This window comes from Triturus cristatus, chromosome 7 (genome assembly GCF_964204655.1).
Source record: "Triturus cristatus chromosome 7, aTriCri1.1, whole genome shotgun sequence".
Classification (NCBI taxonomy): Eukaryota; Metazoa; Chordata; class Amphibia; order Caudata; family Salamandridae; genus Triturus; species Triturus cristatus.
Window position 1 is genome coordinate 460,696,398 of NC_140590.1, and position 26,452 is coordinate 460,722,849.

At 51.0% G+C, this 26,452-nt stretch overlaps 1 protein-coding gene across 1 annotated transcript in view; it reads left to right on the plus strand.

The window, feature by feature from the left end:
- FOXK2 (forkhead box K2) overlaps window positions 1-26,452 on the plus strand; it is a 278,943-nt gene that overhangs the window by 186,543 nt on the left and 65,948 nt on the right. The window contains exons 5-6 of the mRNA XM_085616785.1: window positions 3,816-4,009; window positions 14,521-14,696. Of these exons, the coding sequence (XP_085472911.1) occupies window positions 3,816-4,009; window positions 14,521-14,696 (370 nt within the window). The remainder of the gene's footprint in view (window positions 1-3,815; window positions 4,010-14,520; window positions 14,697-26,452) is intronic.

Sequence of the window (26,452 nt, forward strand, 5' to 3'; positions counted from 1 at the left end):
CCCTCGGGGCCGGCCGCTAAGCAGTGAAAATAACAGCAAACAGATTTTAATCACATGTAGCACCTCGGGAAGCAGATTTTCCATGCTAGTATTCTCTTGTCCACCGAATAGCCCAAGAGGGGAACCAGGATATAAGAGGTTTTCATTTTACAATAAGGGATAGAAGGATCAGGTGCCAATCAAGTTCTCAGCAGCGAAAAAAGGCAAGCAGAATAATGAACGTCAACAATAAATAGCAAGCTATCAAGTCAATGGCGCAGAAACAGAAGGTTCAGGATGTGGAGGAATATCACGAGCCGTTTGCGCCTGCAGTCTCCTGCCCTAGGACCCAGAAAACCTCACTGAAGTGAGGCACAACTGAAAAAACAATGATTGGCCACGAAGGACACCTACCGCACTGACCCCAGAAAAAGACCAAGAAGAATAAGAAAAGAAAAAGGAGGCCATAGAAACAAAGTAAAGGACTAAAGAAGCCCCTCCCCCACCCCCCCACCCTGCACCTCTGCAGATGACTACGGCCCCCCACCCCCCCGCAGCGTGCCTGTCGCCCCAGAACCAGACCCGAAATATAGAAGAAACAGAGAAAAAGGGGAAAGAGAGGAAACCCCCCCTAACAGAAAGGGGAGAGAGTAATAATAAACTGGAGGAGGGCCTTCAACCATGCCCCCGGCTTCTCCCTCCCGCACAATATATTCCTCCCCAGCGCAAACAGTAAACAGCACAAATTCGGCCATATCTAGGAGAAATGGGGAGCATTATGCACTGGCTACACTATTAGTTACGTCGTGAAAGCACACAACCCCCCCAGCCCGCCCATCTATTAATTGACCACCTCGGAAGGATCAGCCTTATCCTTGGCCACTCTTTGCGAATCCACCAGTGCATACCCATCGACCCACCATCATGTCCAAAGTTACAAGGAAGAGGAGCGTCCAGAGAAGACTAGGAAGGGACACACATGTGGGGAGGACGGTTCGAAACATCAGCACAGTCATCGTCATGGAAGATCACCTTTCCCAGTACTGCCCCAGGGCCTGCGCCGCACACAAGGTCCAGGAAGGAGAAATCGGCCAGAGCAAGCGATCGTTGCGTGAAGATTGCCTGGGTCGCCGGAGGCCGCGCATGGGACAAAGTCACCACCGTCTGCTCAAGTCCAAAACCTCCGGAACAGACCGACCCCACAGCCAGCCGACCACACGCTGCCGCAATGTCCAAAGTTTCCATCCGTCCCTTATCCACAGAGGCGGTCACGGTACTTTCCTCCTGTGGAAGGTGAGACAGAGCCTTATGTACCTGGGGACAGGCAGACCGCAACTTTTCCGACGCTGACGCAATACCATCCAGCTTCCTCCCCAATACCAGGGCGCCGTGGACCAGGGTGGAATGAAGGGCTCCGAGAGCATCTAGAAGGTCACCGTACCCCAGCACGGTCCCCCGCGCTCGCTCCGCCACGTTCCTTTGCGCCACACACTCCCAATCTTGCTGTGACCCAGTGTACAGGATGACAGAGTCCATTCCATCAAGATGGCCGCAGGGCAGGGCCATCCCAGATGGGGACCGGGTCTCAGGCACGGGCGCAGCAAGTTCCATATCCCTGCAAACAAAGGTCCGGAGGCAGGCAAAAGGTGTATACAGTGTGCGGCCACAGGTAACAGTCGTTCTCCCCCTGGGCCAGTGTCCGCGAAAACCGGGAGCAGCCCGCGCAAATCGGGACTAGCCACAGGCCGCGTCCGATCAGTTCACTGGCGAGGGTCCAGGCGATCGCCGATAAACCCCTGGAATCGTCACCCCGGGTATGCACCCGTCACGCTACTCTCGGTTATAGGAGCGACCACTGCGAGATTCAGGCCAATATTCGCGCCGCTTCGGCAGTCCGACTCCACCCGGTCACCAATGGCCGCTGTTGTTAAACTGCCGCCCGGCCATGTTGTCCACCCGAGGTCCCGGCCCCAGGGCTGCACAGGCCGCAAACTTCAAATGAGCATTTCTCGGGCGGTACCGCCGCTGGAAGCTTCAGGATCACACGATCGGTTGCCGCTCTCGATCACCAACACGGGCATGTAGCGCAGGCAGAGGATCACATGCAGGATATCTGTGCGGGATGTGGAGGTTCACGGAGCCGGGAGCCTACGCTGCCGTCCCGGTCGCCATCTTGGCTCCTCCCCCACGCTCAGATTTAAAGTTTAAAAAAAACAGAGTAGGGTGTCCCTGAATGGGCGCTGCGCTCGACAACATAAACGTAAATAAAATATCAAGTGAGCGTGGTGTCCCTAGCGGGCGCCGAGCTCATATAAGTGATAACAAAACACACAATTTATAGCATAGCGTGAAGAACGAGCGGGCTTGCTAAAGTAGAATGAGCACAAAAAAGTGCTTACCCACTAATAAAGGAGACAGTGTAACGCTGCAAGCAAACGAACCAGTCCTGATAGGTGGGGCCAAAAGGAGAGAGGGCGGTAACCAAAAAGCCTCATTTCCAATCGGAGGCCAGCGTTTAACATAAATAATGACGTCAGCCAATCAAAGGTCTGCGAGACCTAAAAAAGGAAACTGAGGCAATTCCAGACCCAACAGCTAGGTGGCAGAATAATGCACACCATGTGAATACATAAAACTCCTCAAGCTGCAAAACTAATCCTACTGGTAAATAACCATTTTGTTCTCTACAACAAGACACACTGTACCTAAGACCCCATGTCTAACTTGACTTACTAGTAGTTTCCTCTGCCAGAAAGAGATAATGAAACCCCCACCATAGTATAAAAGAACAACCATCAGATTCAGATCGGAAAAACAACCTCTGTTCTGGTGTAGAAAAGAAGGCTGTGTTCACCATGTCAGACAGCCATTATTTAAATTGAATCAATTACATTTCCTTCATAGTGTCTACATCACATACAAATGCTTATGGGTGATAAAGAATTCTTCTTCTAGAGTGATCCTCCTATGGCCGAACAGTCAAAGGTGACTTCCCTCACAGAATGTGGAGTTGCATGATACAGGTAATACATTTTAACCCATGGGCCTAGGATGGTGTTGGGAATAGTAGGAAGGCCTATTTCGTCAAACTGTCACAGCTTCATAATTTTGAAAATCTGTTTGCTAATGGATATGTGCAGTCTAGTCTTCAAGTTATCTTTTTTCTAGTTCAACGGTACATAGCTCGAACCTCCTTCCAGCTCCTTTAAGCAGGTTGAATTCTGAACATGAAGAGGTGAATGGTTGTAGTGGAACCCATATATGGTGCTAAAAATTTTAAACGCATCCAAACTCATTCAAATACGAGTCCTATCGAGGTGTGCTTTGGTCGGGGATGTGGCCGGGAGTTCGGTGAGATACTTCTGCTGAAATCCACAATGAATTGCTATGCATTGCTCACAGAATAGGAAATGCTGGGAGTTAACTGCAAACTGAGAAGGGATCAAATGTTTTTCTAGCTTGTTTCAGGAACGGATTCTTAATTACTAGATTGCATTGTTCCTGTATATTTGCCAATAAAGCTGATTTAAAAAAAAAAATCTGGAGTGTCGGAAGCGAGAAAACAATTGTGAGGCATTGCAGAAGACATAGTACACTCTACCTTCCAATATAGTCCCCTCTATCCCCCTTTCATAATTGCTAGAATTTAATATGGCATTCGTTCGTACTACAAGTCGAGGGCAAAGGGTTGCCAATAAATTATATGCAATGACTTTGATTTGACAATGACTTTGGTTTGGCTCTGTTATTTCATTGTATATTGAGATTTGTGGAAGACTTTTAACTGGATATCTTGCCTTTTTGTTCACAAAATGTATGCAATTTTTCCTCCATAGAATTCAATACGTCACAATCTCTCCTTAAATCGATACTTCATCAAAGTACCAAGGTCTCAAGAAGAACCAGGCAAAGGTTCGTTCTGGAGGATAGACCCTGCCTCCGAAAGCAAGCTAATAGAGCAAGCTTTTAGAAAAAGAAGGCCAAGGGGTGTACCATGCTTTAGAACACCTATCGGACCCCTTTCTTCTCGGTAAGAGTAACATCAACCTCCTAAGTAATTGGTGCAGTGAATGAAAGGATTATAAATTGCAAAGTAAAATGTGTTGCATAATTAATGGAGCAATTTGGAAGGACTCCCTTCCATTTGTGCTTACATGTTTTCCTTCATTAACTATGTATGTATGGGCATTTACATGTTCTCCGTTCCAATAGCTGTTTTCCATCCCAGGCCCATATTCTTGTTATATGTCTGGTCCCACTATGGTCTTACTCCCATCCCCTTGGGAGCCTAATGTGCTCACTCTCCTGCCTAACTTCCCAAGTGTTAATTTGCTTCCCCCACCTTTCACCCGTTGTGCCCTTGTCCATCTCCTAACTTTAATCCTGCCCTTGTGCCCCCCCACCCCCATAGCTATTTAATTCTTCAGTTAATGCATTCTCAACCAACCCCTCACACACCAATCAGGGCGTATACTTTTTCACAGATTCCTTTTCCATATTTATTTGCCATTCACATCATTTAAACACTTTCTCATTTCACCTTTCCCCAAAACCCCGTCAGCAGCCGATCAGACCCATTTCTTTGTATCTGAAAGAAACACGTTAGTTAGATTCCTCACCTTAGAATATCCCCAGGCGTCAGACTGGATCCGGAAGATTTTTCGTCAGCAATACCCCTTGCGCGTCGCTAGGCGTCGTCTGCGGCTCCGCGTCCGTCGTCGGCGTCGTGCGCCGGGATGACGTCGTCGGAGTACTTAGACGCCGCCCTCGCGCGCTGACGTCAGTTCTTGTACATAGCCTTCCGCGCCAGGAACGCAGAGCCATGCAAAGACCGACACTGGTGCCAAAAATAAAATCTAGGGGCCTGAAAGGACAACCTTAACCCTAGATGTCAGTTCGCAGAACGGGGAGGATGGGAGGGTCGGTGAGGAATCTAACTAACTAATGTTTCTTACAGATACATCGTTACCGAAGGTAAGTAACTTGTTCATCTGAAAGAAACACGTTAGTTAGATTCCTCACCTTAGAATAGATACCCAAGCAATACCATCCCCGGTGGTGGGTCTGCGAACCAAGATCACACCAGAAAGTCCTGGAGGACAGAACGGCCAAAGAAGCCATCCCTCCGGACTTGGCTGTCAAGGCAATAATGCGTCTGCGGCTCCGCGTCCGTCGTCGGCGTCGTGCGCCGGGATGACGTCGTCGGAGTACTTAGACGCCGCCCTCGCGCGCTGGCGTCAGTTCTTCTTTTTTCCGCGCCAGTAAGCGCAGATCCGGGAGAGCTACCCCTTTTAGTCTTTTTTGACTAAATCTTTTTTGATCATTTTTGATCCTTGTCTGTCGACATCTGGTGCCGGTAGGATGCCTGGGTTCAAGGCTTGCGAGGATTGCCATCGACTGATGTCGGTGACCGATCACCACCGCCGGTGCCTCTACTGCTTAGGCCCCGACCACGACGCGGAGTCGTGCAACGACTGCCAGGCCCTGACTTCGAAGGCTAGGCGGGAGCGGTCCCGCAAGCTTCTCGAGCTTCGCCACTCGGCTCCGCGTCGTGCGCGATCCCGGTCCAGGAGGAGGTCCAAGGATCGCTCGCGGAGCCCTAGCCGACGCCATCGATCGTCCGGCTCCAAGTCGTCGGGTAAGTCCAAACGCTCAAAGAAGTCCAAGAGGCGACACCGCACTTCGGACTCCCCTCGCCGGTCGCGCGACTCGGCCGAGGGTCAGGGTGGTTCCACCCCCGCGGCTCCTGCGGAGCCGCAGGTGCCGCGTCCGCCCCCATACCTTCCGGTCCCTGGGACTGACGCGGCGCCGGCGGAGATCAGTGCCTTCCTCTCGGCCATGAGGAGCCTGGCCCCGCCGTCGACGCCCGCTGGCGCGCCTTCAGGCCCCGCGGACTCGACTGGGCGATCTTGCCTGCCGGCGGCTCCGGCGCCGTCGACGACTCCGGTCTCGACGCCGCAGGTCCCCGCGGGGCCCATGCCTGGGCCCCAGTCGACGCCGGTTGACCTAGTCACTCCTCCACCGGCGCCGACGCCTGAACCACCGACGCCGTCACCGGCGCCGCCGACGCCTTTGGCGCCGACACCCCAGTTTAGCCCTCATCCGGACCCGGCGCCGCAGCGGCGTCGACCGACGCCGCATCCGACGCCGCTTGAGTCCTACCATCTCTACAGTCCGGTTCCGATCATTCCTCCTGTTTATCAGGAATCGGAAGAAGGGGGCGACTGGGAGGGGTTCGAGGACCCTATGGCTGTTCAGTCACAGCTTTCTCAGGACTGGGCAGATGAACTGGGGGAGGCCAGTGGGCTGGACACCTCGCCAGACACTGGATTCACTTCTCCTCCGACCGTGGCTTCGGAGGAGGGTGCAGCATTTACTGTGGTGCTGCGCAAGGCGGCCGAGGCCCTTGGGCTCGAGTTGTCTGCCGTGGCTGTGAAGACTAACATCCTCACTGAGGTGCTTCAAACCTCAGCAAGCTCCACTGAGCCTCTGCTGCCGTTCAACGAGGCCCTCACTGACGTTCTGCAGGGCACCTGGTCCAAGCCCTCCACAGTTCCTCCTGTGGATAGGAACGTTGCCAGGCGCCACCGCCCTGCTCCGGGCGACCCCAGTTTCCTGTCCCAACACCCCACCCCCGAGAGTCTGGTTATCCAGGCCTCTACCTCCCAATCCTCCTTCCCGACCGCTCCGCCGGACCGGGATTCCAAGAGACTCGAGCAGTTTGGCAAGAAACTGTTCTCGTCCCTTAGTTTGGGCCTGCGGTCCTTAAATACCGCCTGTCTCTTGGACCGTTATTCCCATTCCCTGTGGGATACGGTGGAGGACGTGCTGCCCCTGTGTCCGGAGGAGGTCCGGACGCGTCTTACCCAGGCTTTGGCCGATGGGAGGGATGCAGCACGGCACGCCATACGACGTGGGCTTGACACCACGGACTCGCTGGGTCGGGCGATTTCAACCACGGTGGCGCTCCGCCGCCACGCCTGGATGCGGTCCACGTCATTTTCCGGGGATGTCCAGACCACCCTCATGGACATGCCCTTTGATGGCACTCGCCTGTTTGGTGAGAAGGCGGACAGTGCGCTGAACCGCTTTAAGGACTCCCGGGCTACGGCCAAGTCCTTGGGCCTCTCGGCTCCGCTGGCGCACACCTCCGCTTTTCGCCCCTTTCGTGGCCAAGGAAGGGGCGCCTCCTCGCGTCCGCAAAGCCACCAGCCGCAGAACCAACCTGGTCGCGGACGTGGCTTCCGCCGTGGCGGAAATGGAGGCCGACGTGGTCAGCCCACTTCCACCCCGGCAGCATCCGCCTCAAAGCCCTCCTAGTCCGAGCTTTCAGGCCCATACCACGCCAGTGGGCGGCAGAGTTCGCCATCACCTGCTCCACTGGCGGTCCATAACATCGGACAGGTGGGTGCTGCAAATCGTCCGCAGGGGCTACTCCCTCCCCTTCGAGACGACCCCTCCAGCCATGCCACCGCAGCACCACCGTATCTCGGGGGATCATTTGCATCTTCTCCGCGAGGAAGTTTCGGCTCTCTTGGCCAAGGGGGCCGTCGAGCGCGTTCCGAGTCCAGAAGTAGGTCGTGGTTGTTATTCCCACTACTTTCTGGTTCCCAAGAAGGGCAAGGGGGGCCTACGCCCTATCTTGGACCTCCGGAACGTCAATGCCTTCCTCCGAAAGGACAGGTTCAAGATGCTAACGTTGGCTCAGGTTTTAGCTGCCCTAGACCCTGGAGACTGGATGGTAGCGTTGGACTTGCAGGACGCATATTTTCATATCCCCGTCCTGCCGGCCCACCGGCGTTACCTGCGGTTCACGGTGGGCCACGAGCACTTTCAGTTTACCGTGCTCCCCTTCGGCCTCACCAGTGCCCCTCGGGTGTTCACGAAAGTGTTGGCGGTGGTCGCAGCTCATCTGCGCAGATCAGGGGTTTCAGTCTTCCCCTATCTCGACGACTGGTTGTTGAAGGCGGGCTCGCCCCAGGCAGTCGTCTCCCACCTCCAGACTACGGCGGATCTCCTGCATTTGCTGGGGTTTTCCATCAACGTGCCGAAGTCACACCTGAGTCCCTCTCAGAAGCTCCTCTTCATCGGAGCGGTTCTCGATTCGGCGCAGTTCCGGGTCCATCCACCGGAACAGCGGGTCCGGGATATACAGGCCCTGATTCCCATCTTTCGGCCTCTATCCCGGGTTTCGGTCAGGCTAGTGTTGCGGCTTCTGGGGCTGATGGCCTCCTGCATCCTACTAGTGCATCACGCCAGGCGGCGCATGCGGGCTCTGCAGTGGGACCTGAAGTTTCAGTGGGCCCAGCATCACGGCAACCTGTCCGACCATGTCTTGATCTCGGAGGGCACTGCACAGCAGTTGCAGTGGTGGCTCACGGACCGCGAGTGGGTCAAGGGCAAGAGCCTCTCCCTTCCCCAACCGGAGCATGTCGTAGTGACGGATGCGTCCCTCCTGGGTTGGGGTGGCCATATGGGGGAGGCGGAGATCAGAGGCCTCTGGTCTCCGGCGGAGTCTCGTCTCCACATCAACCTGTTGGAGTTGAGAGCGATCCGGCTTGCACTGAAAGCCTTCCTTCCCTCTGTCAGGGGAAGTGTCGTGCAGGTGTTCACGGACAACACCACCGCCATGTGGTATTGCAACAAACAGGGCGGGGTGGGGTCGTGGACCCTTTGTCAGGAGGCTCTGCGCCTCTGGACGTGGCTGGAACACCAGGGCGTCACCCTAGTGGTTCAACATCTGGCGGGCTCTCTGAACGCCAGAGCAGACGAACTCAGCCGCCGGTGCATGATGGATCACGAATGGCGTCTGAACTCCGAAGTGGCGCAAGGTCTCTTTCAGCAGTGGGGAGAGCCTTGGTTAGATCTATTCGCCACCGAAGAGAACGCGCAATGTCAGCAGTTCTGCGCGTTGGAATTTCCAAGGCGGCACTCGCTCGGCGACGCTTTTCGTCACGAGTGGAGTTGCGGTCTGTTGTACGCCTTTCCGCCTATACCACTTCTGCCCAGAGTGCTGAAGAAGATCAGGCACGACCGGGCCCAAGTCATCTTGGTGGCTCCGGATTGGGCACGAAGATACTGGTATCCCGAGCTACTCAGTCTGTTGACCGATCCCCCGATACGTCTGCCCCTTCGGGAGGATCTTCTGTCGCAGCAGCAGGGGACGGTCCTCCACCCGAACCTGTCCAGCCTCCACCTCCATGCGTGGAGATTGAGCGGCGGCAGTTGATGCCATTTGACTTGCCTCCTAAAGTCTGTGATATCATTCTGGCAGCCAGGCGTCCCTCCACAAAGACGGTATACGCCTGCCGGTGGAACAAATTTGTGGCATGGTGCACAGCAAAGGCTGTGGATCCCCTTTCCGCCCCTCTTTCTGAGGTTCTCCTCTTCCTTCTTTCTCTGGCCCGGCAGGGCTCTGCCCTGGGCACCCTGAAAGGTTATCTTGCTGCCATCTCCGCCTTCTTGCGGCTTCCTGATCAGCCTTCTCTTTTCAAGTCCCCTGTGGTTACACGCTTTCTCCAAGGCATTACACACACGTTCCCTCCTGTCCCTTTTGTAATGCCTCAGTGGGACTTGAATCTGGTATTGACATTCCTGATGTGCGCTCCCTTCGAGCCTCTTCACAATTGTCCTCTTCGTCTTCTGACTCTTAAGACTGCTTTTCTGGTAGCCATCACCTCGGCTAGACGGGTGAGTGAGCTCCAGGCTTTATCTTCAAAGCCTCCTTTTCTATCTGTTCATCCGGACAAGGTTGTCCTTCGGCCTCGTCCCTCCTTTCTTCCTAAAGTGGTGACTCCATTTCACCTTGGGCAGTCTGTCACCTTGCCCACCTTCTTTCCGCCTCCGCATCCTTCCAAAGAGGAAGAGAGGCTCCACCGTCTGGACCCAAAACGTGCGCTCTCCTTTTATCTGGACCGCACAAAACAGTTCCGGGTGGACGACCAGCTTTTTGTTGGGTACGTGGGCGCTAAGAAGGGGAAAGCTGTGCACAAATGGACCATCTCTCGGTGGGTCGTTTTGTGTATAAAGATTTGCTATTCCTTGGCTAAAAAGGACCCTCCTGTTGGGCTGCGCGCCCATTCTACTCGGGCCACGGCGGCTACTACTGCCTTGGGTCGGGGAGTCCCTTTGCAGGACATCTGTCAGGCGGCGACGTGGGCTTCGCTACACACGTTTGCCAGGCATTATTGCCTTGACAGCCAAGTCCGGAGGGATGGCTTCTTTGGCCGTTCTGTCCTCCAGGACTTTCTGGTGTGATCTTGGTTCGCAGACCCACCACCGGGGATGGTATTGCTTGGGTATCTATTCTAAGGTGAGGAATCTAACTAACGTGTTTCTTTCAGATGAACAAGTTACTTACCTTCGGTAACGATGTATCTGTAAGAAACATTAGTTAGTTAGATTCCTCACCGACCCTCCCATCCTCCCCGTTCTGCGAACTGACATCTAGGGTTAAGGTTGTCCTTTCAGGCCCCTAGATTTTATTTTTGGCACCAGTGTCGGTCTTTGCATGGCTCTGCGTTCCTGGCGCGGAAGGCTATGTACAAGAACTGACGTCAGCGCGCGAGGGCGGCGTCTAAGTACTCCGACGACGTCATCCCGGCGCACGACGCCGACGACGGACGCGGAGCCGCAGACGACGCCTAGCGACGCGCAAGGGGTATTGCTGACGAAAAATCTTCCGGATCCAGTCTGACGCCTGGGGATATTCTAAGGTGAGGAATCTAACTAACTAATGTTTCTTACAGATACATCGTTACCGAAGGTAAGTAACTTGTTCTTTACCTCCCTCGCACTCCTTCACGACTGGAGCGGTCACTCACTTTCGTTACGAGTTGCAGTTATGAGATGTATAACGAAACCTAAATGTCCATTTAGCCTTTAACTTTGAGTACAATCTCAAGGAGTGGGCTTATGTTCAGAACGAATGTTACATCTTTGCACAAAGGATAGTGAATTCATGAAACGTCTCCCAGCTGATGAGGTGGCAGGGGTGGAGAAAAGCAACCTAGTAAGAAGGCCTTGAAATTATTGTTGCAGCTCAGCAGCAGACACTAATGAAGGCATACAGGCTTGGTGGTGTACCTTTCGCAGTGACTGCTTTTTGCAGTTAGTTTCAAGTAAGTCCGTAAAGGACACACAAGAGCACCAAACCTACACCACCAGCGGCAGAGGAGCAGCCGGGTTCAGGGTGCAATTTCAGTGTTGTGTGTCCAATGCTTTTCAATGAGGGTTCTGTTTTCGACAAACAGGCTGAATGCAATGCACCGGAGGTTGCAGGAGGGAGACTAACAACAGCAGAGGTAAGTAGCGATGTAGGGGGTCATAGGGGCACTGTCGGTTTAGCTCGCCAAGGCCTAGGGACGTCTGGTGCAGGCGTGCCTTTTGACGTACGAGTCTTCTTACAGAAGTGGTCGCGATCAGGGGGTGCATCTGGATTCACACTGCAGGCACTGTCGTTGAGGCTAGGAGAGGTCAAACAGCGCTGGATTCGAGGTCATGATCTATGGGGAGACTTCACTGGACAGATGAGCCACTCAGACTTGGGTCGTGGCTGTTTGGTGCAAAATGGGCAGGAGGCACGGATCTGCCTGGATCCAGAGTTCTTGGAGTATATGTTTTTCTGGTCAGGTCCGCTGTCAATGGGAAATTAGAGTCTTTTTCGACGGCAGAAGTCCTCCCAGGGTTTTCAGCGGTCGCTGGCTGCAAGACAGGTTGTTGTCATCGAAGCTGGAGACGGGCCTGTTGGGCTGGGGCCAAGTCAGTCGTCGTCTTCAGTCGCCTCTGCAGGGATGTCTTCTTTCGCAGATCTCGTTTTCAGGTTGGGGGGAGCCACCTAATACCACCTAAATACTAAATTTAGGAACATTTTAGGGGAGTAGCAGGTAGGGCTAATAGGCACCTTACCAGGGGTGACTACACCCTCAATTATGCCACCCTCCTCTGGAAGGTGCATTGACCTAGCCCTGATTGGAGGGGTATCCATCTTCAAGATGGCAGAGACTGAAAGATGTGCTTCACCTCGCCTCCCCCACCTTAGGGGTGGAGTTGGCAGAAGTGGGTATACCTCCTATTCTTCTAGGTTTTCCTGCCAAAAGTGGGGGTGTAAACCGGGTGCTGCCATCGGCTGCTAGCAGCAGAAGCTGGGGGTCGGATTACAGTGGCAGCAGACCTTTAAAGCTTCCCCTTCGAGGATTGGCCCATCCTAGGGAAGGAGGTGTGACACCTCTGCCCAGGATGTGCATTGTTTCTGGTCCCAGAGAGAAGAGGCTTTCCACCCAGGGGCCCAGAAACAAGTCTGTGTGTAGCAGGCTCCCTAAAGCCAGTCAGTGTCCACACCAGTGTCGGTAGGTTTTCAGGGTGGCACCTCTGAGGTGCCCTCGGAGTACATGGGATAATAAATCTCACACTGGCGTCAGTGTGGATTTATTGCAAGGATTTGATTTGTACTAAACACTCCTGGTTTAGTTGAAGCCATCATTGTGTTGGGGAACTCGAGATGTCTAGTTCCCAGCCCATGTACTCTTCATGGCTTCACTGGCACTTACAATATCTAAGAATTTACTTAAGAATTGTAGGGGCATATCTACTCATGCAGATATACCCTCACATGTGGTATAGTGCACCCTGCCTTAGGGCTGTAAGGTATGTTAGAAGGGTGACTTACCTATACCTTCATGTAGTGCTGGCTGGCATGGCACCCAGACAGGGTGCCATGTCGACTTTGTTGTTTTTCACCTCACAGGTGCATACAAGCTACCAGGGTAGTGGCATGCTCCAAGGCACCCAGGGTACCACTTACCAGGGATTTGCAGGCGGGTAGAAGTACCAATTGTGGTTATGTTTTAGGGAAGAAGCACTGGCACAGGGGACCTGGTTGTCAGGGACCCTGCGAAGTATAATTGAAACTACATCAAAACCAGGCAAAAAGTGGGGGTTAACTATGTGAAAAGAGGACCTTTATCACACATGTGAACAAGGCCACTGCATTGTGTGTGTGTTTTGCTATTCTATTGGTTGTGTATTTGTAAAGCAATGTCACCCGGGAGGTTATGCTGATTCTGAGCAGGTGAATGTGTGTGCGCCTAGTCCTGCCTTTGTTAGGCTAATTAATTGAAAATCCAGTATGCTCTGATGTGGAGTGGAAGGTAGTTTGATGATTTAGGAGTGATATAAGAGAACACCAGTCTTTCTGATGTGGTTCGTATATGCATGGGATGTGTGCAAGTGTTATTTGTGCAGAGCGGAGTAGACTGGATGATTGTTGATAGGAGTTGTAACTGTTCAGGTAGGTGTGTCCCGAGTTGTGTAGTGCCTTGAATATGTGTGTGAGGAGTTTGAATTGAGCACATTTGTGTATCAGGTCACAGCGAAGTTCCCGGAGTGTGGTGCGAGTTCTGTGTGGGAGGTAGAGAATGAGTCGGGCTACTAAGTTCTAGATGGTTTGTAATCGTCTAGTGAGTTGCTTGGTGATCCTGGCATAAAGAGTGTTCCCATAGTCCAACTTGCTGGTGACTAGGGTGAGAGTCCCAGTTTTTCTAGTGTTAATTGGAAGTCATTTGAAGATCTTCCTCTGCATCTTTAGGGTCTGGAATCAGGATGCAATAACGTGGACTTGTGCGGTCATGTCCAGTTTGCTGGTGATGATTATTCTGATGTTCCTGAGATGGGTTCAGGATGTGGGTCTGAGTTCGACCAGCCACCAGTTGGAGTCCCATGTTGTGAGGTTCTAGCCGAAGATTGCTACTTCTGTCTTGTTGGTGTTGAGCTTGAGACAATTGTCTTACATCCAGTTAGCGACTTTGGTCATGCAGGCAGTGACCTTGTTTCTTGTGTTGGGGGTCTTGTCTGAGAGAGTATGAGTTGCTTGGCTGTCCCCTATGGGTCAAAGGTCGATTGCAACATTTCCCCTTATTACCCTAGGAATATAAGCAGCTTTTTCATAGACCTGAACAATCACAACATGAACGAGCAAACTAAGCACAGCACAGCTGCACATTAAAACTACAGGACAAAACCCAAACAACTTAAAAAATAAAAACACAATAGAACATTCAATGCTATACAGTAAAATACCAACATCACAGTGAAACCACATCATGCAACAAAGCATGCCATAAATACAGTACAAAAACGTGACCTAAAACACACAGGATCAAAACTCATTGCAACAACACACAATAAGTCACCAGCACAAGACATCATAAAGAATCCATTCACCACCCATCTAGCTTCAGAACCCTCTGGCTTGCATGAAAGACATTTATTATCCTGTGACCATTGCACTTTAAAATGTACGCATTTTGGTATGCCAAACACACATTGTGGGGGTCGTGTGAAATATTGCTTGCACTTTTTTAGTTATATATTGTAATTCTGTGGACCCTTTGGCGCTCATTTAGCAACTGGCAAGTATAAACACTATGACATTCTTCGGGATCCCTAGGCATATCTAGGGATCCTTATGTGTTTTTATAAGTATATTTGTAATTCCTGAAATTAAACTAGTAGTAAATTACTTTCTGTTTTGTGAAACTACAGAAGTGCTCCAGCTTCTCCAAATCATTCTGGAGTTTTATCTGCCCACTCCAGTGGAGTCCAGACTCCTGAAAGCCTCTCGAGAGAAGGCTCTCCTGTCCCTATGGAACCAGAAGCTAGCACTATTCAGCCAAAACTAGCAGTGATACAAGAAGCACGATTTGCACAAAGTGCACCTGGTAAGATATTATATATATATTTTAAATTGACAACGAGTGCAGTATAAAGTTTTATCCTGCAAAAATACAGTGTATGAAACTCTTAGGCTGCAAAGGCATAGCTCATGTTCTATATCTTTGACTCGCAAGTTGCTTATGATTTGTCTACTGTATTTTTAAAACCCATCATTGTCATTAAATTGTGGTAACTGTTACTGTTGTTTTAAATTTGGGATGGCATTTTGAGAGAAGTGTTGCTCTAAATCATATTACATGCTGCACTTAGGTTTGCTTGCATCTGAAAAAAGTGTGCCATAGATAGAGAATCACATCCTGCCATACCTTCACCTGGTGCATTATTACTGTCTTCTATCAATATAATAGTCACTGTAAAAGCTGTCGCATTTAGATATGTGAGGTTCTGAGCTTAGGTTCTCGTCAAGGTGAAACTCAAAGTTGAGTTGTGTGGCATTAACCATAAGGTCTGCAGTGTCATGCTGGGTCTGAAGCCGCATTCCAGTGAATGCACAAAGCTGAGGATTGCTTGCCTTAGTTTGTTTTGGTTCTGTAGAGGGCTATGTATTTGTGTATTTGATTTGAGCACTTATTCGGATAGTATTCCAAAATTGCTTGTTAATGTGAAAAGTAAAGAGTAGTTATTGATTTATTTATCACTTAGTCCAGAGCATGACAGTATTCAAAAGAACCTGACATTCTGAAATATGCTTAGTGACCAATTGTTGGCATTAGTTATCTGAACAAGCTTTGGAGACCTGCCCGCAGAAATTATGCTGTATGTGCGCATGGTACCAGCACGCTTATCAGTTCTGTTCCACTCGGTGAATATGCCCTCTGCTCATCGCATTTGCTTGCCTTTTCTTAAGTGCACCTATGCAGGCTGAAGATTCTGTTCAGCTTTTTTCTCTTTAAGAAACATATTTGAGGTGTATGAGCTTTGATTGAGGCTTTGGATAGGTCTGTAATGGGCATAAGTGTATGTCTGCTCCACATACTGACCTTTTTTCTCTGCATTTAGGCAGAGTTCAGGAAATTCCGGACGTTGTTTTCTTGCATCTGATGCACACTTACAGTGACTTCTCTGTTGGGTCTGCGTCTTGATTCTATAGAAAGATCTATCTCGGTTTCGGTGCATAGTTCTTTGTGTGTGGTGTATCTTGTAGCCTGTATTTTTTATATGAAAGAAACACATGGTGATAGATTCCTTACCTTAGAATTACCCCAGGCATCAGACTGGATCCGGAAAGTTTTCGTCAGCAGTACCCCTGCACGTCGGTAGTTGGCGTTGTGCGGCTCTGCGTCCGTCGTTGGCGTCATGATCACCGAGATGACGTCGCGGGCGCTACTTAGACACTGCCGACGCACACTGATGTCAGTTCTTTCTTTTTCCGCCCCAGCAAGCGCAGATCCGGGAAGAGCAGGTACCCCCAGTCATTTTTTGACTGACTTTCTGGGGCTTTTTGTCTCTATTTTTTCATCGGGTCTTTGACTCCTGGTGCAGTTAGGATGCCCGGTTTTAAGTCCTGTGAGGACTGTCACCACATGATGTCGGTGACGGACCTACACCGAGTGTCTTTTTTGCCTAAGGCGCGACCACGATCCCAAGTCGTGCCCCGACTGCTGGGCCATGGCATCGAAGTCTTTGCGGGAGCGGTCCCGAAAGATGCTGGAGGCCCCGCAGTCGGCTCCGCACCATTCGTGGTCCCGGTCCCGTGGGACGTCGAGGGACCGTGCGCGGAGTCATCATCATTGATCTTCGGGATCAAAGTCTTCGCACTGGTGGTCAGGTAAGTCGAAGCACAAGAAGTCAAACAAACGTAATCGTTCTCCGACTTCCCCTCGCCGGTCGCGTGACGCGGCTGAGGGTGCGTGTGGTGCCTCCGGTGGAGCCTGTGGTGTCGCCGACAGCCTACCCGCCCTTTCCGGGTCTGTCAGCGATTCCGGCCTAGATGCAGGAGTTCCTGTCGGCCATGGCTCGTCTCTTTGGGCTGTCTGCTTGCGCTGGTGCGCCTTTGGGCCCCGCGGTCCCGACTGGTGATCCTCCGTTCCATCGCCGGCGGCTCCGACTCCGCTGCGGGCTCCGGCCCCAGCGCCGCTGGACCCCCATGGATCCAGGCCGACCTCTTAACACCTCCACCGACGTCAAGCCCACCGGCACCACTTCCGATGTCGCCTGCTCCTCGAGCCGACGTCTGCCCCGGTACGGCGCATCGGGACGGCGTCGATCGATGCAGTTCTCGATGTTGCTCGGGGATTTCTATCCCCATGTCCCTGCTCCTTATTTTAGGCCTGGAGAACGGCCTGAGTAAGAAGGAGAGGACTGGGCGGGGTCTGAGGACCCTCTCGCAGCTGATTGCGAGTCTGAACAGGACTGGGAAGAGGAGTTTGGGAAAGCCAGTGGTCTGGATACCTCACCATACCTTGGCATGCTGTCTCCTCCTACCGTGGCTACGGAGGAGTGCGCTAGTTATGCTGTGGTGTTGCGTAGGGTGGCCGAGGATCTACACCTTGTGCTCCCTACTGTGGCCGTCAGGACTAACTTCCTGACAGAAGTGCTTCAGCCAGCACCTACTTATGCGGAGGTGCTGCTCCCCTTCAACGTAGCACTTATCGATGTTCTTTTGGGCACCTGGTCCAGGCCCACCACAGGGGCTCCTGTGGATAGGAACGTGGCCCGACACTATCGCCCGGCTCCCGGTGACCCCATTTTCCTCTCCCAACAACCCACCCCGAGAGCTTGGTTGTCCAAGCCTCTGCTTCCCCAAACGCCTTCGCTTCTGCACCACCGGATAGGGAATCCAAGTAACTGGATCGGTTCGGAAAGAAGATTTTTTTCTTCCGCCAGTTCTGCACTGCGGTCCGTGAACACCGCATGCATCTTGGGCCGTTACTCCCACTCTCTGTGGGATACGGTGACGCAAGTGCTGCCTTAGTGTCCGGAGGAGACCCGGACAGCTCTCTCCCAGCCTGTTCCAGAGGGGAGAGACGCAGCTAAGTTCATGATTCGTTGTGGCCTAGACACCGCCGACTCACTGGGCAGGTCGATTGCTGTGGCGGTCAGACGCCACACCTGGTTGAGGACAACTGGATTTTCGGGGGGATGTCCAAAGCACACTTATGGACATGCCCTTTGATGGCCGTCGCCTCTTCGGCAACAAAGCAGACAGTGCGTTGGAGCGGTTTAAGGACTCACGGGCTACGGCCAAGTCCTTGGGGCTCTCCGCAGTCCGACCTCCTCTGCCTTCTGCTTTTCGCTTCTTTTGTGGAACCGGCAGGGGCACACTGCAGCGTTCGCAACAGAGCCACAAGCCTGCGCAGCAACAATCCCAGCGCGGACACAGGTTCCGTCGAGGCAGACCAAGGGTCCAGCGGGCGGGTCAGTCCACCTCCACCCCGGCCACCACTGCCTCCAAACCTTCCTAGTCCGAACTTTCAGGCCCATCAAAAGCCAGTGGGCAGCAGGCTTCGCCATTACCTCCCCCACTGGCGCACCATCACATCGGACAGGTGGCTTTTAGAGATAGTCAGAAGGGGCTACTACCTCCCCTTCGAGACTACTCCTCGAGCCATGCCACCTCGGTACCACCACATGTCGAGGGGTCACTTGGTGCTTCTTCAGCAGGAAGTTGCTGCCCTCGTGGCCAAGGGGGCCATCGAGCGCGTTCCGAAGCCAGAAGTAGTTTGTGGTTGTTATTCCCACTACTTTCTGGTGCCAAAGAAGGACAAGGGCCTGTGTCCTATCTTAGACCTCCGGAACGTCAATTGCTTCCTCCGCAAAGAAAAGTTCAAGATGCTCACTTTGGCTCAGATCTTGTCTGCTCTCGATCCACAAGACTGGATGGTAGCGCTGGACTTGCAGGATGCTTACTTCCACATCCCAGTCCTGCGGGCCCACCGACACTACCTGCGGTTCATGGTAGGCCACGAGCACTTTCAGTTCACCATGCTTCCTTTTGGCCTTACCAGCGTCCCTTGGGTGTTCACGAAAGTGATGGCGGTGGTCGCAGCTCATCTGCGCAGATCAGGGGTTGCAGTCTTCCCCTATCTCGATGATTGGCTGTTGAAGGCGGGCTCACCCCAGACAGTCGTCTCCCACCTCCAGATTACGGCCGACCTCCTGCATTTGCTGGGATTCTCCATCAACGTGTCTAAGTCGCACCTGATTTCCTCTCAGAAGCTCCTTTTCATCGGAGTGGTTCTGGACAGTTTCGGGTCTATTCTCCCGAACAGCGAGTCCGGGATATTTGGGCTCTGATTCCGATCTTTCAGCCCTTGTCCTGGGTTTCGATCAGGGTGACCCTGAGACTGCTGGGCCTAATATCCTCCTGCATTCTGCTGATCGATCATGCCAGATGGCATATGCGGGCTCTGCAGTGGGACCTGAAGTTTCAGTGGGCGCAGCATCAGGGGAACCTGTCCAATCACGTCCAGATCTCGTAGGGCACTGCACGACAGTTGCAGTGGTGGCTCACGAACCGACATTGGGTCGACGGCGGATACCTCTCCCTTCCCCAACTGGAGTTTGCCTTGGTGACGGACGCGTCCCTCCTGGGATGGGGCGGACACATGGGAGAGGCGGAGATCAGAGGCCTCTGGTCTCCGGAAGAGTCCAAGCTACATATCAACCTTCTGGAGCTTCGGGCGATCAGTCTTGCACTAAAGGCATTCCTTCCCTCTGTCAAGGGGAGAGTAGTGCAGGTGTTCACAGACAACACCACCGCCATGTGGTACTGCAACAAGCAAGACTGGGTGGGGTCCTGGACCCTATGTCAGGAGGCTCTGCCCCTCTGGACATGGCTGGAACATCATGGCATTTTCCTGGTGGTTCAACATCTTTCAGGTTCTCTGAACGCCAGGGCGGACGAACTCAGCCGCAGGTGCATGATGGATCACGAATGGCGTTTCCACTCAGAGGTGGCGCAAGGTCTTTCAGCAGTGGGGAGAGCCTTGGTTAGATCTATTCGCCACCGAAGAGAACGTGCAATGTCATCAGTTCTGCATGTTAGAATTTCCAAGGCGGCACTCGCTCGGCGATGCTTTTTGGCACGAGTGGGGTTACGGTCTGTTGTACGCCTTTCTGCCTATGCCACTTCTGCCCAGAGTGCTGAAGAAGATCAGGCGCAACCGGGCACAAGTCATTCTTGTGGCCCCGGACTGAGCTCGAAGAGTATGGTATCCCGAGCTACTCGGTATGAGCATCGATCCCCCGATCCGACTGCCTCTTAGGGAGGATCTTCTGTCGCAGCAGCAGGGGACGGTCCTCCACCCGAACCTGTCCAGCCTCCACCTCTTTGCGTGGAGATTTAGCGGCAGCAGTTGATTCATTTCAACATGCCTCCTGAAGTTTGTGATGTCATTCTGGCAGCCAGGCATCCCTCCACTAAAGTGGTAGACGCCTGCAGGTGGAACAAATTTGTGGCTTGGTGCACAGCAAAGGCTGTGGATCCCCTTTCTGCCCCTCTTTCTGAGGTCCTTTTGTTCCTTCTTCCTTTGGCCAGGCAGAGCTCTGCTCTGGGCACTATCAAAGATTATCTTTCTGCCATTTCGGCCTTTCTCAGGCTTCCTGATCAGCCCTTTTTTCCAGTCCCCGGTTGTAAATAGATTTCTCAAAGGCATTACACACCTTTTCCCTCCTATTCCGTTTGTGATGTCCCTGTGGGACTTGAATCTGGTTCTTACTTATCTTATGTGTACTCCTTTCGAGCCCCTTCACAACTGTCCTCTTTGTCTCTTAACCTTGAAGAGTGCCTTCCTGGTTGCCATCCCCTCCGCTAGGCGAGTGAGTGAGCTCCAGGTTCTTTCTTGTAAACCTCCTTTTCTGTTGGTCCCTCCGGACAAGGTTGTGCTCAGGCCCCGTTCTTCCTTTTTGCCAAAAGTTGTTACGGCCTTTCACATTGGGCGGACCATTACATTGCCCACCTTCTTTCCGCATCCTTCTTTAGAGGAAGGGAGGCTCCACCGTCTGGACCCAAAACGTGTGCTCTCATTTTATCTCAACCGCACACAAAAGTTCCCGGTGGATGACCAACTCTTTGTTGGCTACGTTGGCACCAAGAAAGGTCGGGCTGTACACAAGAGGACTATCTCCTGCTGGGTCGTCTTGTGTATCAAAGCATGTTACTCTTTAGCTAAAAAAGAGCCTCCGGTGGGGCTGCATGCTCATTCCACTAGGGCAACTGTGGCCACTATTGGGACTAGGTGTCCCCCTGCAAGACATCTGTCAGGGAGCCACGTGGGCCTCGCTGCACACGTTTACTAAGCATTATTGCCTGGACAGCCAAGTCCGGAGAGCCTGCTTCTTTGGCCGTTCTGTTCTCTGGGACTTCCTGGTGTGATCTTGGTTCGCAGACTCACCACCGGGGTTGGTATTGCTGGGGTATCTATTCTAAGGTAAGGGATCTATCACTATGTGTTTCTTTCAGATGAACAAGTTACCCATCTAAGTGTGTGCCCGTGACGGTCCTGAGGCGAAAAGCCGGGACTTGTATGCATGTGCTGTTTTTTAGATTGTGTTGTTTTCAAATTTGTACTTTGCTTCATTTGCATAAACCCTGTTTTTAAATGCGTGGTAAATCGACAATATTGTCAACAGACATAGCGCAGCACTAACTTGCCTACTTTTGATCTGCTATTCAGTCTCTTACCCCACCGCAACCGATTAGGTGTTGCCTGGGGGCTTGTTCTCTAGCGGCCACCATCTTGGGTGAGGACGAGGGCGAGCAGACTAGTGCTCGGCACCTCCCGCCCTTGTAGGATATAAAATGGTTCCCCCACCTAGGAGGCGCAGCGGACGTGCGCGCCAAAGGCAAGCCCGTCTGCGCCCGTCCGCGACGGGCCGGGACCAGGGGCCACATCCCCTACCCAAACGACTAGCGATACCCCAGGAAAGACGAGCTGCCTTATTTCTTACTCCAGTAGTGAGCTTAGGAGTCTCAACAGTACAAGGGTAAGCAAGTCTGTACTATGTGCACGAATGGGACCATTAAACACCATGGGCCCTTTCTGCTGCCATAACTGCAGGTGGGAGAGTGACACCTGGCATGATCCCACTCCGATAAACACCCCAAATCTTGCCCTCAAATGTATCTACCTTAATGCTAGATCCCTACACAAACACGCGACGGAGATATTGGACATACTGACCGATCTTAAACCCGACTTGGCCTTTATAACAGAGACCTGGCTTGACAACCATAGCACCCCCGATGTCGCAATAGCCCTTCCAGCTGATTACAAAATACTTCATTTAAATAGAGTGAAGAAAAGAGGTGGAGGGGTAGCTTTGCTATTTAAGGACTCCCTCACCTGTAGACAAGAGGTGATCACACAGGCCAATAGCCATGAAGCAATGGCATTTTCAGTGTCTATAAACACCAACATTCTATTTGGTGGAGTGATAATTTATAACCCCCCGGGCAGTACGTTAGACTTTAGTGCCCAGCTTCTTGCACAAATCATGCCAGTCTGTCTTAAAAACAAAAATATCCTGCTGATAGGGGATTTCAATATACACTACGACAATAGCAACAACCCCCTAACTAAACAGCTACTGGAGGATATGGAAATCCTACAGCTGACTCAGAGAATTGATCAGCCTAGACACATGGCAGGACACATATTAGATCTGATGTTCTCTAACATAGGAGCCATTGACATCAACAAGATAAAACCAATGATATGGACAGATCATTTTATAATTGTGTTTTCCATTAACCTATTTACTAAACACTCCAAGCTACCGGCCTCTGCAGCAGTAAAAACAAAGAGCTGGAAAAACTTTTCTGTAGAAAAATTCCAGCAACATTTCAGACAGGTAAACACAGGAATTACTAACACTATCGACGAAATAGAACTACTCCAGAACAACATTAGGAGCGCACTGGAACATTGTTCAGCACCACACTCCAAACACAAACGTAGATCCACAATATCAGAGAAATGGTACGGATCAGAACTAAAGTCATTGAAAAGGAAATGCACATTATGTGAACATAAATGGAGACTCAATAAAACCCAAGAAACTAGAGCCACATACAAAAGAGAACTTACACTTTATAACAAAGCTATTAGGAAAGCGAAGAAAGAATATTTCTCACGTAGAATAACAGAAAATAAAAATTCATCAAAAGAACTATTTAAAATAGTCATAGAACTATGTAGCCCTACGAGTCTCATTAGATTTCACTCCTTCGCAAGAAGGCTGCAACAAAATAAATGAATATTTTTGTGAGAAAATAGACACAATTTATGCCTCTTTCTCCAATATTGAACTGGAACATACAGAACCCCATGTGCCATTCACAATTCAGGCTAGCTGTCCCAGGTTCGGCCCCTTCTCAGAGGAGGAGGTGGGCAAAGTTATGTTAGAAGTAAAATCAGGCTCCCCATTGGACCCATGTCCACATCATATCTTCTCGCAACTAACTCCAATAATCTGCCCGGCCGTAACAAAAGCATTTAACCTCTCTCTAAACTCCGCTGAATTTCCAAAAATCTGGAAAAACGCCACAGTCACTCCTTTATTAAAAAAAGCAGGTTCTGATGTTAATAACCCGGCAAACTATCGCCCTATATCACAATTACCCTATTTATCTAAAGTATTAGAAAAGCTAGTCAACAGGCAGTTGTCCAATTTCCTGGAAGCCAATGATCTACTAGATATCTCTCAAACAGGGTTCCGGACCAATAACAGCACCGAGACAACACTCCTGGCAGTGATGGATAACATCAGAACCCAGGTAGATCGGGGGAAAACGGTCGCCCTGATATTATTGGACCTCTCGGCGGCATTTGATACCGTACCACACAATCGGTTACTGGAAATTCTTGCAGCAAAAGGCATCCGGGAAAATGCTTTAGGGTGGCTACAGTCTTTTACGTAATCAGTACGGATGGATGATTTTTCATCCCCTCCCCGGAACATCAAGTATGGGTTCCCACAAGGGGCCTCACTGAGTCCGACTTTGTTCAATGTGTTTGTCTCTTCGTTGGCTGAAACGGGAAGAAAGTGGGGTGTCGATATCTGTTCCTATGCAGACGACACCCAACTGATGATCACATTGGATGAGGAGGATGACCCAAAGGACAGGTTACTAAATTGCCTCACGGAACTAGCCAATTGGATGCATAGCCACTGTCTTAAGCTAAATGCAGATAAGTCTGAAATACTGTTGCTCGGCAGACATACACAGCTATGGGACAGCAGCTTGTGGCCCACAACCTTGGGCGCACCCCTCCCCCCCCCAGCCCGACAATAACGGCTAAGAATCTAGGTGTGACACTAGACAACACTCTGAGTATGAAAACCCATGTATCAATAATCTGTGGTAAAGGCTTTGCATTACTGAAAATTCTCAGAAGAGTCTTTCCATGGATTCCTACTGAGTGCAGAAACATCCTGGTCCAGTCTCTACTAATGAGCAGGCTGGACTATGGAAACTCCCTGTTCGTGGGAATGGCTGACTATCTCTTTTCCAAATTACAGGTCGTACAGAACGCTGCAGCAAAGGCAATCTGCAACAAAAGAAAATACGACCCAGCCAAGAGCTGCATGAGAGAGCTGCACTGGCTGCCAATGAGACAAAGAGCTACCTTTAAGCTACTGTGCATAACGCATAGAGCACTGCACAATACAGGCCCACGTATTTTAAAAAACAAAATCAAATTCTATGCCCCATCCAGGAATTTACGCTCCCAAACAGCAAGAACTACCCGTGTGAAAACAGCAAGGATGGGCGGACGGGCCTTCTCCCACCTGGCGGTGACCAGCTGGAACAAGCTGCCTGTGAATCTTAGATTAACGGACAGCCATCTGTCCTTCAGGAAGCAATTGAAAACATTTCTCTTCCCCAAGCCTGATTAAAATAATGAACCTGTTATCTGCCTACCTCTCACTACTGACACTATAGCGCCGTGATATCCTACTTAGGATGATTGTTCGCGCTTTATAAGCACTATTAACATTAACTTACCTTCGGTAACGATATATCTGTAAGAAACCTTAGTAGTGATAGATTCCTTAACGCCCCACCCATCCCCCCCGTTCTGTGAACTGTTTTCTAGGGTTACAGTCGTCCCTTTCAGGGCCCTAGTTTCAATGCACCAGTGGTCAGTATCTTGCATGGCTCTGCGTTCCTGGAGCGGAAAGTCATGTACAGAACTGACGTCAGCGCACGTGGGCAGCGTCTAAGTAGCACCCGCGACATCATCTCGGCGATCACGATGCCAGTGACGGACGCGGAGCCGCACGACGCCACTTACCGACGCTCAGGAGTACTGCTGACGAAAACTTTTCGGATCCAGTCTGACGCCTGGGGGTAATTCTAAGGTAAGGAATCTATCACTAATAATGTTTCTTACAGATATATCGTTACCGAAGGTAAGAAACTTGTTCTTTAGGTAAATGCTAATGAATTCCTCCCATTTAACCACATCTTGTCTCCCTTCTCCCAAGTGAGAGGTGTGTAGATCCAAGTAATGTGTGCATGGTACTAGCTACCTCTCATACTCAGTAAAGTGGTGCTTAGTCTGGGTTAGCTAATGTATGCTTTTTGGTCCCTATTGACCAGTTCGTATATGGCCAAGATAAATGTTGAAGGAATAGAATGTGCAGTAGTAAAGCTTATAAACTACTCATGTTTTCCTTTTGTGAAAAAGTACAAAGAGAATTTGTGTACACTTACTTTCTGGTTTTTACCTATTATTGTGAGTATATCTTTCACTGAATGACAGGACCAAAAACAGCTTCTGAAACTGTCAGTGTAATGCGTAGTGTGCCAACACTGTGTGTACCTGCATCAGTCATACACGCAGGAAGCCTCCTCATCCCAGTAAAGGGCCTTAGCCAGAAACTTTAAACCTTGTTTATATCTTTTGTGCTCATGGTTTGGTTACTTATGCAACGGTTCAACTTTGTCATGCATTTTGTGCCATTGACCTGTTACAGCTGCTGACCTGCATAGCTTGTCTGCATTGTATTCATGGTAGAACGTAATCTGGTGCTCACCTGCCCTCTGTGTCCTGAACAACAAGGGAGCACTGACTCGTAAAGAGATGGATTTCCTCAACAGGCAGAAGATTAAGAATGTAAGTACAGCTCAGGCTTTTGCAATGCATGGAGAACCCTTTTCTGACTGAGCTGGTGCGGTAAACCACTCTGAGCATCCTTCAATGTACACGTCTTCCTCACTGGGCACTATTCAGATTAAAGCAGTCAACCCAAGGGAAGGTAAATGTACTTACTCCAAAGACAATTTTTCTTGTGACAATCCAACCCTCTTGTCACGGATGGAGCCCAGAACACCTGGGAGCTGATTAGCATTGGGAGACCAAACCTTTCAACTATTTTTAGATTCATTTGGTCATTTGAGTAAAATACTCGATTTATCTCTGATGATTTCAGAATTTGTGTTGTAGTTCCACCTTGACGGGTGTACCCCCATCCCCTATCTTCCTCCCTACAAAATCCTCCCCTTGTATTGTCCAGATGATAATGGAGAAGCAGTGTGCCAAGAAGTCAATGAGTGGAGAACCATTGCGCAAGAAGCAATGAAGGAGAAATCTTTTCCTAGTGTTCTATCACACTTTGAGTGTCCTCCCCCAAAAAAGGAAGGACACTTATGAAGCAGATGTACTGAGAGAGACTGGACCCCACTGTGCGTGCCTTTTCAGACACCAAACCTTTTCAGTCTAGTAGGTACATCGCCCTGACACTGTAAGTGCACCAAAACAACGAGTACATTACACCACTACCTTCTGTG